Below are 17,324 nucleotides of genomic sequence, written 5' to 3' on the forward strand. Positions count from 1 at the left end.
CAGAAAAACATGTATTAGACTAACCCAACTTGTTTGGAGGATGACGTGTTAGAGTAGGGTATCGATGTGCAGCAGGATCAGAGTTATCAGAAGCAAGAGGATCCGCAGTAAGGGCAGAGACAACCGGTGGAGGAGGAGCCTTACGACGAGAATAAACTAACAACGGAGAAGGAGAATAAACCGAAGGAGGAGTAGTAACCATAAGTGAAGCAGGAGGAGAAGATAAAACAAGCTCAGGAGGAACTATGGAGGTGTATTACTCATCAGACGGGACCTCAGAAGAAAACGGATCAATATGAACCAAACCCTCTTTGAAAATTGAGGCGGTGAGAGGAGAAAGCTAAAAGTAAGATAGACGTTCGAGAAAAGAAACATAACGGGAGACATAAAGACGACGGGAAACAGGGTCGTAACACCGATAGCCTTTCTGAGTAGAACTATAACCCAAAAGGATACAGAGGACAGACCGGACACTAAGTTTGGTCCTATCTTTGCGGGGAAGAAGGACAAAACAGGTAGACCCAAACACATGAAGAAGGGAGTAGTTAGGGGTTTGGGAGAACAAAGCCTCATAAGGAGATCGACTAGAAAGAAGGGGAGTAGGCATGCGGTTAAGAAGAAAAACAGCCGTAAGAACTACCTTCTCCTAGAATGGAGCCGGAACAGAGGTAAAGAGAAGAAGAGACCTAGCTGTCTGAAGGAGATGACGGTGTTTGTGCTTGGTTCGACCATTTTTGGCAGATGTATTTGTACAGGAAGTTTGGTGAATGGTACCCAAATTGGCCAAATACTCACAAAACTCATTTTAAAAATATTCTCCACCCATGTCAGACTGTAACACTTTAATTGTAGACCCAAAATGAGTAGTAATCATAGACTGAAAGGTACGGTATATCTGATAGAAATTAGACTTATGAGTCATAAGATAAACCCAAGTGTAACGGGTGCAGTCAACAACAAATGACACATAGTATGCAGACCCCCTTTTGGTGAGAATAGAAGAGTCCCAGACATCAGTATAAACTAAAGAAAACGGTGTAATAGATATAGAAATACTTTGACAAAAAGATAAAGCTGTTATTTTGGCAAGTTTACACCCCTGACACTCGGTAAGTTGGCTAGGAGAAACTTTACCCAATATACTTAACTAAGCTAAAGACCGTAAGCGGTTAGCAGACAAATGCCCTAATCTGGAATGCCACAAATAGAAAGGACTTCACAGAGAATCTAACTGAAAAGAAGAAAAGGCAGTCAAAGAGGTAGTCATAGGCGGATGCATGCTCTCTACCGCATAGAGGTCTCCAACTCTACGGCCAATCCCAATTTGCTGCTTGGACATCTGATCCTGCACAGAACAAATAGAAGAAGAAAAGATAACATCAAAACCAGAGCTATCAAATTGATTAATAGATAATAAACTGACAGATAACTGAGGAACATATAAGACAGATGGAATAGAGACTGCAAATATAGCAGATAGTAGGATAGACCCAATAGATATAACTGACATACCAGACCCATTAGCAGCAATAACAGTAATAGGAAAGGGAGGGGAGTACGATTCTGATGTAAGAAGAGATAAGGAGTCATATGATGAGAGGCACCAGAGTTAAAAAGCCAGACAGATGAAGAGATATTTGAAGAAGACCTAAGCAAACCTGAATGAAGAAAGGAAACAATGGAGGCAGATGAGGATGGTTGGAAGGTAGACAGTGTATGCTGAAGCTGACTAATCTGAGTACTCAAGGAAGCCAAGTCAGGATCAGGAGTTGGGGCAGATGCAGTAGAACTAACGGAAGCTTGAAAAACACTCGGAGAAAAAGGGCAAAACTAGGTCCGAGACTGCTGAGAATACGAGCCAGACAGGCATCCCTTCTTGGGACAGTGATACTTCTAATGGCTCCTCTGATGGCAGAAGGCATGTTCATGTGAAACAAGGAGCCCTTTCTTGGGCTTTATAGAAGCTGAACCTGTCATCACCATAATAAACCCCCCCCCCCCAAAAAAAAAAAAAAAAAAAAAACAACAATAGAGAACCGTAATAAACTGAAAGCTAATGGGGCAACAATGTAATATCAAGAAACTTGTTTGGTCCAAATAAGAATAAAAGAGAACAGTGGTCAGCCAAAGAAAGACACCCAGGTCCACTAGACTCAGAATAAGAGAGAGAGAGAGAGAGAGATGTCACAATATAGGTCGCGACTTTGATAGGTGCGACTGATGTCGCAATTCCAGCAACTGACGAAGACGAAGTCGAAGAACTGATGTCGTAACTCCAACAAGAGATCAATCACTCGTGAGTCATAAGCAGAGAACAAGAAGCACCGAGGCAACTAGCAGATGCAACGAGCACAGAGTGACGCGAGTCGTGAACCAGAGAGGACGATTCAGCGAACCAGAAAAACCACGATCAGAGACAGCCACGAGAGAGAACCATACGACCCACGAAGCAAGGAGCTTCGATCGATCGTGAACCAGAGAGGGAAACGACGAACCAGAAATAAGAGGCTAAGGTTTCGAACATAGCTCTGATAACATGTAAGAATTCTGAAGAATTTCTGTATATTCAATTGTGTTTCAATACAATGTGTACATCTGATATATATAGTAATTCTAAACCTAATCCTAAATAGGAAATAAGAATAAACCTAAACCAATCTTAAATAGGAAACAATATTCACACAATATATACTATATTAATATTATTCTCACAATATGAAGGAGTTAAGATGTATTATTATTTATTAGTAAATACTTGTGAGTGTTTGTGAAAGAGTCGAGTTATATTATAGCCTGCTCATCATTGTTTTTGAAGTCCGATGAAACAAATTTCAACGGAATTTGCCTAGTGTTGTTTGATGAATGGGCAGAGCTGCTTGAGACTTTGGAGCATGAGGCCAAAGATGAAACCTTGTTGGCATTTTCTATGATGTAGAGGCTCTTTTCCACTTGATCATGTGTTATTCTTTCTTGATTGATGGTAATATATCCATTTTTTAAGTCACTTTTTATATAATCCTGAAGTAAATTGAACGAGTGTACTTTTTGTTGCTATGATCTGTCACTCATGATATATGCCTTTGCTGCCCTTCTGGACAAGATTCATGTCAACCCACAGAAATTGATCATTTTGTAGCTTGTTGGAGACTAGGGATAAACAATTACAAGAAAAAGCTACATTTAAGAATGTTAGAAATCTGATAAGTAAAGCAAAAAGAACACGGTTGTGGTTTCTTATCTCTATTATGTACATCATTTGTACTGCTTTATACAGGCTTGGTCTGTGTTGCGCTCAGCTTTAAAATGATATTATTTCATATATATCTTAAGTTGCTACTGGTCCATGGCATGTATTTTCCAATGAAATGCATCATGTGGCCTTGTAATGGTCTGCATGAAGTGACTACTTTTCTTTATTCATTGCAAATAACAATTTTATTAATTGGTTAGGATGGCTAGTTTGAGATCAGTGTAAAATCCTGGTAGAGGTGGAGCCTCTGTTAGACACATTTCCCCACCAATAAATACTCTCTTAGAAATTAGTGGCTTGCTTTGGAAAAGAAAAAAGAAATGGAAACTACAAATAAATCCACTGTTTTTATGCTCAGTTTTATTTGGATTTAAGATAACATATACAATTTGTATATAAAAAATATATATAGTTAGTAATTGAAATAAACTTCATCTTTCAAGTTATAAATTTCTTTTCGTAATTATTTTCTTTACTTCTTGTATTAATTCTGTTAAAAATGGTATGCAGGTTGATGACATGAACACCACTTCCCATTGGATTTTCCCAAGTTCAAATCCCAACACTTGGCATGCTTCTGCACGTAATGCCAGATTTGAAATGGTAAGTATTGTATTTATTAGTTTTTTGCAAAATTAGCTTAGTTTGATTTCTAGTTTTCCATAAACAAGTCTCAACATTGCTAGATTCTAATGTAACCAGCTGCATCACTATCATTCAATCTGATAGCAATCTTCTTTAGAGCTCAGATATGATTGCATGACATCACACGTGTCAATGTAATTAATAGAGTTATGTAATTGTGTTGAGCTATTGTTTCCACTCCTATTCTAGCACTCAGCCCAAGATGTGTATTCCTATTAGGGAGTCTCCTCATGTTATGTGTTCTCATTTGGAAAGTTTGACCTATGTTACATGAACTTTTCTAAATTTGTGAAGTACTGGTGTTAGGCACTTGATAATTGGGTAAAGCTATAGGATATAGTGCGTGTGAGATATAGTTGAACCTGCACCTGATAAGAATTTCTAAGTAGTTGAGTTTACTATTTAATATAAGCCTCATGTTTTATGCATTACATGCCCTATGTTAGCTTGTGAACACCTTATGAAGTAAAAAAGTTTTTAATAAATATGAAATCCAGGAGTGTTCTTGACATGGGAACTAGACGAACCCAACACTTAGAATGACACCCGCATTTGAAGTCCATGTAACAGCGTCTGACTGCGTAGACAAGGGTATAAATGGATGTAGTTGAGCCTGTGAGTATCACCGATGTAGGACAAGTGTACTTCCTACAATTTAAGTCACCAAAATGAAGAGATGGACAAGAGAAGAAAGGAATATCCAGGAGAAAATTTTGGCTTCTTTAGGGTTGGTAAAATATTGATAAGATGTAAGAAAATAATAGGGTTTTGGAGTTCAAACTTGGCAAGATTGAGCAAGGTTGTTTTCACTGTTTTAGACTGTGAACAATGATGTGAAAAGTAAATTTAGGTGTGTAAGTTGCTTTGGGTTGCTAGGATTGATCTTATTTAAGAAGGGAATGATTGGACTTTTCAATATAGAAATGGTTTTAAATATCTGCTGGTACATCGTATTGGCCGATCTTTATCGAGTTTTTGTTCTTCCGATATTGATACACCCCTGGTATACAGGTGGGAATGAAAATAAGATGTGTATTGGACGACTCCCGATACATATCAGTTCATAACCAATTCATGTGTTGATTCACGACCAATATGATCAGTTCATAGCTAATATGACCGGTTTGGCTGCTATAAAGCCTTTTTTTTTTTGTGGCTAATGATTTAACAAAAAAAAATTCATGACCATGTCACCCGACTCCCGATGCATATTGCTCGATACTTCCAATACCATTACAACATCTCTTGATACTTCTATTTAAAACCTTGAATATACGTTATATGAGTGAAAAACTGAAGTTCAAATCTAGTAGCATCGTATAGTGCAAAAATAAGAAGAAGAAGAGAAAACTAACCCTCTCAGGAGTTAGGAAACATCACACGACCACAACACAAATTCTCATTAAATAATTCTATTGAATCAATGAGATTGCAAATATATTTATAGGCCAAAAGACTCTCCTACTTCTATAAAGATTAGGACTCCAATTTAGAAACTAAGAATATTTGGATACTGCAAATATTCAAGACCAACTCTGACCGTGACTTATAATTCTACTCCAACCATGATATCAATTCGAAATAGGAAACCTTGACCCTTTTAGCCTCTATGACTATTCTAGACATAATAAAAATATTATTTAATGATCCATTTAATAATTTGACCAATAGGAAAACCCATGGACGACATCTACAGCCTGTGTCCAGAAAAATTACGAATTTACCTAAATAACCCAACTACGAAACACTACCATGGATACTTTTTGGACCAAAATGGCTTCTCAATGATAGTGGGACACATTGCCTTTGATTTAGGCTTACTTGTGTGGTCATGCAATAGATGTTGCATCAATCACAATGCTTGGGATGAGCTGAGATGATTTTAATGAGACTGTGTTGAAGCTTGGCTTATCAGAAATCACAAATTTTGCATGCTATTCAAGCTTGGCTTGGACACAACTTATCAATCAACTGGGAGTGTAAATCTACTGTTTTATATACAGCTGTCAAGACATGGTTAGCTTGGAGTTTGAAATTTAAAAAATTGTGACAGATAAATCAATAAAGGAAAAGTAAGTGTTTCTTTATAAAGAGAAAGGTTTAACCTATAACACCATATACCTTATTCTTTGTTATACCAAATACTATGCATCATTGTTCTTGAGCTCATATGAGCCAATCCTAGTCATCTCAATCTTTGCTCATTAGGGGTGAAATCGGTTCGGTTTGGTCGGTTATTGAGCAAAATTATCGCCGAACCGAACCCTTCGGTTTTGTATATGGGTGCACCGACACTGACCAAGTAAAGCTTTCAACTGTCCCAAACCGTTCTATATCGGTACGGTCGGTTTCAGTTCGGTTTATTCGGAGATGGTATAAATATTTATTTTACTCTGTTTTTCTTGATTTTCTCATAAACCAAACAGAGAGAAGAAAATATTTGAAGACCCAAAAGGTCACTTTCCATGGCAGAAGAGAAGGAGCATAGAAAAATGAGAACTCAAAATCGTAGAATTTTGAAACAGAACTATAAAAGCTCTAGGGAAAGATGTGGAGTAATAGAAGTAGAGAGAAATCACCACCCATGGAAGATATTCAATTCACTTTCCAGATCTGGTAATGAAGATGAGGATCTCTGTCATGCAGCATATACATGGATTACTAGATGCTAGATTTGGATGAGAGTGGTAAATCGAAGACATCGATGAGCCAAAGCTTTATGGACTTTGATGGTGATTACAAAAAACTATTGGAGAGAGAGAGAGAGGAGCAATAAGGGGTTTAGCTGCTGTGTGAGTGATGATTGAGGGCGATATATATGTTACATGTGTGGACGACTCAGATTACTTCTAGGATATGTGTGGATGGTTGGGATGTAAAATAACAAACGGTCCGGTTCGGTGGGTTTCGGTCTCTCATATAAGAAAACCGCAACCGAACCGAGTCAAAAAAATTTAATAAAAATCAAACCGCACCGACTGTTCTAAGGGATTAAACAGACCGAGAATTGTTTTTTTCGGCCGGTTTTGTCAGTTTGTTCGGTTGTGTCGGTTAAACTTTCACCCCTACTGCTCATCATTATAACCAGTTTTAAGACTAAGTTTGAACTTAGTTTGTCTAGGGAGCACAAATATGGATATGGGATACGGCGATGAGCCAAAGTCTTAAAAAGTTGGATATAGGTACGGTAGGGATACGTTCGTAAAAAAAAATATTTTTTTTATATAATATGCATGAAAATAAAACCAAGCAAATTAATAAATAAAGAGAGGGATTCCTATTAAATAAAGAAATACTAACAATAAAATTCCTAAAATTAAAAATTTGGTACAAAAATATTTACATTAAAACAAAAAGAGGAAAAAAATTTAAATAATGTAGCCTAATGGATAAGGGAAAAAGACAAGAAAAAAAAAGAAAAAAAAAAAAAACGAGAGTGGAGAATATTGACCATTGAAAAAAATATAAATATAAAATAATAAAAATTATATACTTATTTGGCGTATTAAAATATAAAAAATAAAAAATTGGAAACTTATTTGGCCTATCCCTCGTGTATCCTTCACATATCCTACCATCTCTCTTAAGTATCCTTCGCGTATCCCTCCCGTGTTCGAAATTTTAAAAAAAACATCAGGTACTTAGTTATTGTATCCGATTTGTATCCCGCCGTATCAGATGCATATCCGTATCTGATACATATCCAAATCCAATACTCGTACGACACCTTTTTTAGAGTATCTGTGCTTCACAGTAGGTTTGTCAAATGAATGGACTTGAATGAGCCTATAAACGAGGCAAGTTGAATTGTTCTAAACAACTCAGTTGATTGCATTGCACTACTAACTCATACTAGAAACGTAGAGTATTATATGTTGTTCGTAAAGCCTATCATGGCAGTAGTTTGAAATTAAAGATTAGTTGAGCGATTGCAACCAAAGTAAATGTATAAAGATGATTGTTCATTGGTCAATCTATAAACTACTTGTCATGTCAAATACTGACACGACACGACACAACATGGCACTCGTTAGACACTTCCTAACACCCGTTAGACACACGTCCAAACATGTCTTAGTATTTTTTAAAAAAAATTTAGACTTTGACATGTTTTAGACACTTGGAGAATATATATGTGTCTATCACTTAAACACATATGAAGAACATTACAAATTTGAATAAAATAACTTGAAAGTTGAAATCCAATTAGAAAATAAAAACAACGTAAATTTATACCTATTCTCTTTTTTTAGACTTCAAAAATTATTATATTTGAATTAAACATTCATATATATGACATACAATAATTATTTATCCTTATACATGCCATATAATAAATATATAAAACAATGTATTTTGTATCCCCACGTGTCGTGTCATATATTTTTAAAATTTTCATATCAGCATGTATGTGTCGTGTCACATGTTTGCCATGTCCCCGTCCCCTCTCTGTGTCCCTATCCCATTTTGTTGATATTACCATGTCCCTGCTTCTTAGATTGCGCTCTTCATATTGCTTTGGCAATCTTGATAGAACTGTCAGTTGAAAAATATATATGGCAACTAACTATATTTAATGTTATAAATTTACGTTACAGTTATAAGATTGTCACAATTTGAAAAACAATGCATTACTTCAACCGAGAAAAGGAAATAGCAATGAAATTATGCAGAAAGAACAGGCTACCTTTGTCCTAAAAATTAGGGCGATTCTCCACTAAATTTCTCTTAAACTAAATCCAATTTCTCATTTGGTAGTACGAAAGTAAATGTATAAGCGGATTGTTCATTGATCAATTTATGTTGAATTATTGTCAATTATTGTTTAATTTGATTATTTGTGAATGTAATATTAGTTGCATAATAAATAAAAATATACAAAAAAATATTTTTATTATCGTAACTGTCTCCATTTTTTTGAAATCACCATGTCCCGTATCTGTATCAATGCTTCTTATAGTGCACTCTTCATATTGTTTTGGCAGTATTTGGAAAACTAGACTTGCAACTCCTTTGTTACATATTTAATGGTCAATTGGTGATTAACCAACCACCTGTAATTTATATCCTAATTTACGTTACGGTTGTAAGATTGCCACAATTTGAAAAACAATGCTTTACTTCGATTGGGAAAAGGAAAAATCAATGAGATTATTTGGAAAGAATATTCCACAAATTAGGGTGATTCTTCCCTAAATTTTTCTCGAAAGAAATCCAGTTTCTCAATTGGAACCGAAGTAAATGTATGAAGTGGATTGTTCAGTGGTCAATCTATATTAAATTAATGTTAATTTTAATTGTTTGTGGATGTAATATTAATCTATATAACAAATAAAACTACATAAAAAAAATATTTTTATATCGTGTTCCTGCCATGGTCGTGCTCCTTAGATTGCTCTATTCATATTGTTTTGGCAGTCTTGGTAAAACTAGACTTACAATGTGTTACTTTGACTGGGAAAGTAAAAGCAATGGGATTATGTAGAAATAATGGGTTGCCTTTATCTAATAAATTAAGGTGAACTAGACTTACAACTCCTCTGTTACATATTTAATGGTCTGTTGGAGATTAAATATGCCAACAAACTATATTTAATGTTGTAATTTACGTTACGCTTGCAAGATGGTTAGAATTTGAAAAACAATGCATTACAACTCTTCTATTAATTTGAAAAATAATGTGTTACTTTGACTGAGAAAAGGGAAAATCTATGCGATTATGTGGAAAGAATGGGTGGGTTGCCTTTATCCTATAAAGAAGGTGGCATGTCATGTGAGACACCACATCAAACACCAATACGATACGACACTCATTAGACACTTCCCAACACTTGTCGGACACGTGGTACTATTTTAAGAAGTATTCTCGACTTTGACATTTTTTAAGGAAAAGCATAGGCGCCGAGGTTCTTGATTATTACCATTTGCTCATCTAATCAATGTTAAGAGAACCCCTTTTTTACTTTTACATTCTTCTGTACACTCTTTACATATTTCAGTACACTTTTTACACATTTTTTAACACTAACAAGAAGACCTAAAGGCTGTTTTACAAAACGATTTATATATATTATGCTTATTAAGACTTTATAAATTTATATATATTCTCCTTATATTTGTCATATAATAAATATATAAAACTACATATTTTGCATGTGTTCCCCACGTATTGTGTCCTACATTTTTTGAATTTTTCTTTTGTTGGCATGTTTGTGTCACGTCACATGTCTCCGTCTACGCTTCTTAGACTACTAATTTGATTGAAACAATTCATACCATTCAGGTAATTATATATATTTTTTTCTGGTGTTGAATCATCTAATCGCCCTTATAATGTCTCTCTTGCATCTTTAAAGGTCAAGTGGACATTAAATATGCCAACCACTATATTTAATGTCATTAATGTCAGTTAGGTTTGTAAGATTTGCATAATTTGAAAAACAATGCGTAATTTTTATTGTAAAAAGGAAAAATCATTGGAATTATGTGGGAAGAGTGGGTCGCCCTTATCCTATAAATTAGGTCAATTCCTTCCTAAATTTCTCTCAAAGGAAACCCAACTTCTCGTTTCTCCTTAAAAAAAATTTCCATGGCAAGGAAGATGGCCGGAGGTCGCAGAAAGATTGAAATGAAGTTGATTCCTTCAAAATCTGCTCGCCAAGTTGCCTTTTCAAAGCGCCGATTAGGCATTTTCAAGAAGGCAAATGAGCTATGTATCTTGACTGGCTGTGAGATTGGTATTGTTGTCTTCTCACCTAGTGGGAAAGCCTACTCATTTGGCCATCCTTCTGTTGACACAATAGTGCAGAGGTCCCTTTACCAAAGCCCCATGGCCGCTGCTATAGATCAGGATTCTCATGGATCTATTGTTCCTGCACTCAGCCAAGAGTACACTGAGATGTGTAGACAACTAGGGGCAGAGAAGAGGCGAGGAAAGGAGCTTAAGGAGAGTGCGATGAAGTGGCAAAGGCCCTACTGGTTGGATGCCCCAATTCATGAGCTCAACTTGGATCAAGTACTGGATTCCAAGAAATGTATGGAAGAACTTAGGGCTAAAATAGCCAAGAGAGTCAACGAACTTTCAGTTGAGGGATCTGCTTCACATTTAGCTTCTTCTGCAAAATTTGTTCGAGACATTGATCTCAATGTTGCTATCCCTGATGCAATATAAGCTTTTGTTCACCCTGGCATTCCTTTATAATTCGGTTAGAGGAGGGTTTGGGCTACTTGTTTTATCATGAATGCTTTTCTTTGTGCGACATTTGATTCACTGGTATATTGGTTCATCCATATGCCTGACTATCATGTCATTTTGGTTTGGTTGGCACCGTTGAAAACAAATATTCCTAGGTGTTTTATCTTTGTGTTATTGTTTTAAATTAAATAAACAAACTTTCCTCCAAATGCTATAATAGTTGTTTATCCTTATATGTGCCATATAATAAATGTATAAAACTACGTATTTTGCACGTGTTCCCCACATATTGTGTCGAACATTTTTTTGAAATTGTTTGTGTCGGCTTGTTCGTGTCATGTCACGTGTATGCGCTTCTTAGACTACTACTTTGATTGAAACAATTCATACCATTCAGGTAATTATATTTTTTTCTTGTGTTGAATCATCTAATTGCCCTTATAACGTCTCTCTTGCATCTTTAAAGGTCAAGTGGACATTAAATATGCCAACCACTATATTTAATGTCATTAACGTCGGTTAGGTTTGTAAGATTTACATAATTTGAAAAACAATGCGTAATTTTTATTGTAAAAAGGAAAAATCATTGGAATTATGTGGGAAGAGTGGGTTGCCCTTATCCTATAAATTAGGTCAATTCCTTCCTAAATTTCTCGCAAAGGAAACCCAACTTCTCGTTTCTCCTTAAAAAAAATTTCCATGGCGAGGAAGATGGCCGGAGGTCGCAGAAAGATTGAAATGAAGTTGATTCCTTCAAAATCTGCTCGCCAAGTTGCCTTTTCAAAGCGCCGATTAGGCATTTTCAAGAAGGCAAATGAGCTATGTATCTTGACGGGTTGTGAGATTGGTATTGTTGTCTTCTCACCTAGGGGGAACGCCTTCTCATTTGGCCATCCTTCTGTTGACACAAAAGTACAGAGGTCCCTTTACCAAAGCCCCATGTCCGCTGCTATAGATCAGGATTCTCATGGATCTATTGTTCCTGCACTCAGCCAAGAGTACACTGAGATGTGTAGACAACTAGGAGCAGAGAAGAGGCGAGGAAAGGAGCTTAAGGAGAGTGTGATGAAGTGCCAAAGGCCCTACTGGTTGGATGCCCCAATTCATGAGCTCAACTTGGATCAAGTACTGAATTCCAAGAAATGTATGGAAGAACTTAGGGCTAAAATAGCCAAGAGAGTCAACGAACTTTCAGTTGAGGGATCTGCTTCAAATTTAGCTTCTTCTGCAAAATTTGTTCGAGACATTGATCTCAATGTTGCCCCTGATGCGATATAAAGCGGTGGGCTGGCCGAAGAGGATGGTTTGGGCTAGTTGTTGTTTATCATGAATGCTTTTCTTTATGCGACAGATTAGTTGGTATATTGGTTCATCCATAGGCCTCATTTTGGTTGGGTTGGGATGGTTGAGAACAGATATCCCTGGGTGTTTTTATCTTTATGCATTTTGTTTAAAATTAAATAAACAAACTTTCCTCCAAATGCTATTTGATTAGATACTAGATACTCAATAATCTGATCTCATCATTGTTTGTGTTGAATAATGTAGTCATTGAAGATGGTTTTTCTTTTCTTTTTTTAAATAATTTTTAATTCCTGTTTTTTATTAGTAAAGAAGGTTTTTTTTTTCTTAATTTGTATATTGTTGTCCTTCGCTAAGAAGCATGGACACGGACATGAGACACGACACAAACACGAAACATGTCCGGAAGGTTTAAAGAGTGTCAGTGTCCGGCATGGACATGACACGGATACGCTAACTTCTTAGAAGTGTCCATGCTTCTTAGGTCTAGAGTTGTGGCTCTAGTCAATATCAAAGGTCAAAGCACACCTTTCACATGTCAAACTTTTAAAAAATAAAAAATCTATTGACTATATGGGATTCTATGTTTTGTTTTGATAAGTGGAACTGTGTCCCAGGGTCCTTTGGGCCCTCCCCAAGAGCGTGAGCCCGAGAATCAAGTGACTCCCCCTAATCGCCTGATCCGGGCAGGGATTCTATGTACTTATCCAAAACAAAAAAACAACCCACCGTGTGTCCTTGACATGCCAGCACTGTGTGGGCCAAACATGTCATGTTCATAATGATGTAATTAATTGCCAATGACATGTCATGGGTCCTTGAAATGGTCTATACAAGAAGTGAGTTATTTTTCTTGTCATTTTAAAAAATATTTATGTAATTGATTCTTTTAAATGGTTATGAGTTTAATGTGCAATTGTAGTAGAGGATGAGTAGACTATCTTAGATGCAATTTGTTTCCCCAGTAACTACCTCTTAGAAATGCAAATTCTTGGCTTGGTTGAATCTAAAAATTACTGGGTTGTTTTGGAAAATAAAAAAGAAGAAAAAATTAAAAAAGAATTTACATTGGTCTTAACTTCTTATGCTCAGTGTTATTGGGATTTATAACAATGTATAGAGTAATGTAATAAATTATTTAGCAATTCAAAGAAACCTCATCTTCAATAGCTTAAGTTTGTTTCCAGCATTATTTTCTTCACTTTATTAAATTTTCTCAAATGTTACAAGGTTTGACAACATGAACATCACTTCTCATTGGAGTTGCCCAAGTTTGAAATCCAACATCCACATGCATGTAAGGAAAGTCCTGAAATGTTGAGAACATTAATTATTAGGTTTTGAAAATTAGCGTAGTGTAATTTTTGGAGTTCAGAATCAGGCTACATTACTAGATTCTTTTTTTGGTGGGTTACAATTACTAGATTCACTTCAAACCTACTCCACCATTATCACATCACTCTGATAGCAGATCTTTGCAGTGAACAGGTTTACTTTTATGATCACACATGTCAATGTAATCAATTGAATTATCTAATGACTTTGAGTCATTTCCTTTCTGTTCTGAACTGATCCTAAGAAGTGTTTACAACTTTCCTGCCATAACAATTTTGTCCACACATTCATAGCTTTATATTTGTGTGTGTGTGTGTGTGTGTGAAGACATGCTTAATTGAGTTTTGAATTTTAAATTAGTGTGGGACTACCCAGTGTTTGCCCCAATTGTTCGAGGGTTCTGGTTGGGATAAGATTGGATACAATTCAAACTTTTATGTTATTTACACAAAACGGCTATTTGCATATGCTAACCCTTGCTGTCATGCTTGGCAGCCAGTGCTTTTGTCATTGCATTAAGTAATACCCCGTTGTAGATAAAGAAATAAATGAAAAATTAATGTCACGGCATGAAGTGAATGAGTTAGCAAGTGACAGATCACGTACAACTTTTATTAGAATGAAGGTATGGTCTTTACTGCACCTTATTATTTTGTAACACCAAATCCCATAAAGTTTTAGGCAATTACATGTTTGTCCCTATTCATCGTTTCCGTGCTTTAGCAAGTGACAGATCATGTACAACTTTTATTAGAATGAAGGTATGGTCTTTACTGCACCTAATTATTTTGTAACACCAAATCCCATAAACTTTAGGCAATTACATGTTTGTCCCTATTCATTGTGTTAAAATCCACCTACTCTCCACCTACTTCACCCACTTAAACCTACTCCACTAAACCTAACCCACTACACCACTACCACCTCCACTTCACCTACTCCTTACCTACTACACACTCACCCTCTTCTATATATAGGAATCATGAATCATTGTAATAGATATCAATATATATCAATCAATAATACAATTCTCTATTTCTCTTTATACATTAAATTTTCTACATGGTATCAGAGCAAGGTTAAGCACTTAGTATTTTTCGCTTCACCGGCGGGCGGCAACCTCGCCTTGGCCGCCCGCCGGACCTCAACCTAATCTGCTAGAATTTTCTACACATACCTTGAAATTTCTTCGAGTCCACCACCACTGCCTCTCCTCTCACTGTTGTCCTCCCATACACCACCGTCTCGATCGTCTTCATCTACAATGTTGCAGTGAAGGATCTCAAGCGTGGTTTTGTTGCATCCAACTCAAAGGATGATCCAGCCAAGGAAGCTGCAAATTTCACCTCCCAGGTTATTATTATGAATCACCCGGGTCAGATTGGTAATGGGTATGCTCCAGTTCTTGACTGCCACACCTCCCACATTACTGTCAAGTTTGCTGAGATTGATCGTCGATCTGGCAAGGAGATTGAGAAGGAGCCCAAGTTCTTCCGTGAACATGCTCTCCTTCCTTTTACTCTTGGAGTGAGGCAGATGATTTGCTGCTGTAACAAGATGGATGCTACCACTCCTAAGTACTCAAAAGCAAGGTATGATGAAATTGTGCAGGAAGTCTCTTCCTATCTGAAGAAGGTTGGTTACAACCCTGACAAAATTCCTTTTGTCCCCATCTCTGGTTTTGAGGGTGACAACATGATTGAGAGGTCCACCAACCTCGATATGATTACACAGCCCAAGAGGCCATCAGACAAGCCTCCTCTTCTCCACATTCTTGATAACACCAACAGCAACAGTTTGACGCATTTATTAGAGAAAAGGTCCAAAGGCAGCTCCTGTCAAAGCTGATGCTCAGCAGGCTGTACCACCTATTGAAGTGCCAGCACTATCCTTGCACATGGGGGGCACCCACTCATTTCTTTATTGTTTTCTTTTACTCACCCATGTGACCCACGATGCAACCTATACTTTTTCTTTTCTTTACACTCTTGTTCCCCACTTTCTTTATTATTATATATATATATATATATATATCTCTTTTTATTATATTATATTAAAAAAAAAAAAAAAAAAATCTTCATCTCTCCTCCGTTTGATTTCCAACTCCATTATTTTTATTTTTATTTTTATTTATTTTCTCCAAACCACTTTCCTTATTTCCTCCATCTTTTATTTTTGATTTCAAATATATTTTTATTATTTTTTCTTTATTTTTCTTTCACATTCTTTTTAATCTTTTTCCAATTCCCTTCATACCATATAGCTTTGCACACCAAATCATATTTTATTCATCTCAGGGATTAACCCCGATCACAATTTTACACACACAAAAAAAAAAAAAAAAAAAAAAAAAAAAAAAAAAAAAAACCAACAAACAAACAAACCACCACAACACACCCGCACCCACAGTGGTATTTTTCTTCTCTACTCTGCTGCAGGTCTCTTCTTCTTGCTTTTCTCTTGGGTGTCCCTTACCGGCGCTGCCTCCATACTACCCACTCCACCGAGCACGTTCACTCCCTCCTGCTCCTCCACTGCAGCATATGGTAGACCTCCAAATCGAAACATCACGGTGGCCTTCCGCTTCAGCTCCTTGTTTTCTGCCCTTAGCACGCTTATCTCTGCTCGCGCATCCTTATACATGCGTTGGAGCAGAGCCAGCTGGGAGTTTACATGCTGCACCTCATTTGTCCTACTCTGCAGCCGGTTCGACAAATTTGTGACCGCCGTCATGGTTTCCACGCATGACTTCAGAGTATACTGATTAGCCTCAATATCAGTTTGCATCGCCATTTTTTGCTCCACCGACCGCATCGGAAAGTTCAATGGAGCAAAACCAGAGGTGTTTGGTTGCGGTTCACTGGCCACCGCACCAGTTATTTCTCTTGTGGGCTCGTTCAGTTCTGGAAAGAGCGTGAGCAGGTTCTGGGTAGCTGGACGGGAAGAAGAGGCCATGTTTTTGAGTTGCTAAGTGTTTCAGAGAAGGGTTGGTTTCCGGGTGTTTCAAGATTTGCAGAGACAAGCTCTCCGAGCGTTCAGAGGTTTCAGACTCGTATGCACAGCCTTCGCCTCAACCTTGTTTTAAATAGCCAGGGCCAGCCACGCGCATTGCGCGCCTCTTGCCGCCCGACAAACTGGCACGCCTTTTCATGGCACATCTTTTGATAAAGTGGGCACGCCTTTTGATGGCACGCCTTTTGATGGCACGCCTTTTGAAAAAATTGGGCACACCTTTTGAGGGTGCAACTTTTTTAAGGGTCCGACAAGACTCTGTAAACTGTCCCGACATTGATTCCGGTTAGCTCCTTTATGGGTCCGACAAGACTCTGTAAACTGTCCCGACATTAATTCCGGTTAGCTCCTTCATGGGTCCGACAAGACTCTGTAAACTGTCCCGACATTGATTCCGGTTAGCTCCTTTATGGGTCTGACAAGACTCTGTAAACTGTCCCGACATTGATTCCGGTTAGTTTCTACAAGGGTCCAGCAAGACTCCGTAAACTGTCACAACAACTGTCACAGCATTGTCTGCTACAACGGTCCGACATGACCCCATAAACTGTCTTCTACATCGGTCTGACACCGCCATCCAGTGTC

General features: G+C 37.2%; 3 protein-coding genes and 1 long non-coding RNA gene across 4 annotated transcripts in view; all 4 read left to right on the plus strand.

Moving 5' to 3' along the window:
• Window positions 1–17,324, plus strand: part of LOC114289535 (uncharacterized) — a 30,066-nt gene that overhangs the window by 10,050 nt on the left and 2,692 nt on the right. The window contains exon 2 of the long non-coding RNA XR_003638643.2: window positions 3,761–3,853. This is a non-coding gene — a long non-coding RNA (uncharacterized LOC114289535). The remainder of the gene's footprint in view (window positions 1–3,760; window positions 3,854–17,324) is intronic.
• On the plus strand, window positions 10,353–13,451 carry LOC145802028 (agamous-like MADS-box protein AGL61). Its single transcript, XM_082894242.1, has one exon. It carries the CDS (start codon window positions 10,485–10,487, stop codon window positions 11,064–11,066), a length of 582 nt encoding a protein of 193 aa, XP_082750368.1. The 5' UTR covers window positions 10,353–10,484; the 3' UTR covers window positions 11,067–13,451.
• On the plus strand, window positions 11,790–13,451 carry LOC145802029 (agamous-like MADS-box protein AGL61). The gene has a single exon (XM_082894248.1). It carries the CDS (start codon window positions 11,790–11,792, stop codon window positions 12,366–12,368), a length of 579 nt encoding a protein of 192 aa, XP_082750374.1. The 3' UTR covers window positions 12,369–13,451.
• LOC145790851 (uncharacterized) lies at window positions 14,913–15,821 on the plus strand (the record flags this gene model as incomplete). Its single annotated transcript, XM_082869736.1, has 1 exon — window positions 14,913–15,821. A coding segment is annotated over one exon (663 nt), but the record flags the coding sequence as incomplete, so codon positions are not given.

This window comes from Camellia sinensis, chromosome 1 (genome assembly GCF_055761805.1).
Source record: "Camellia sinensis isolate YWXY chromosome 1, ASM5576180v1, whole genome shotgun sequence".
NCBI lineage: Eukaryota > Viridiplantae > Streptophyta > Magnoliopsida > Ericales > Theaceae > Camellia > Camellia sinensis.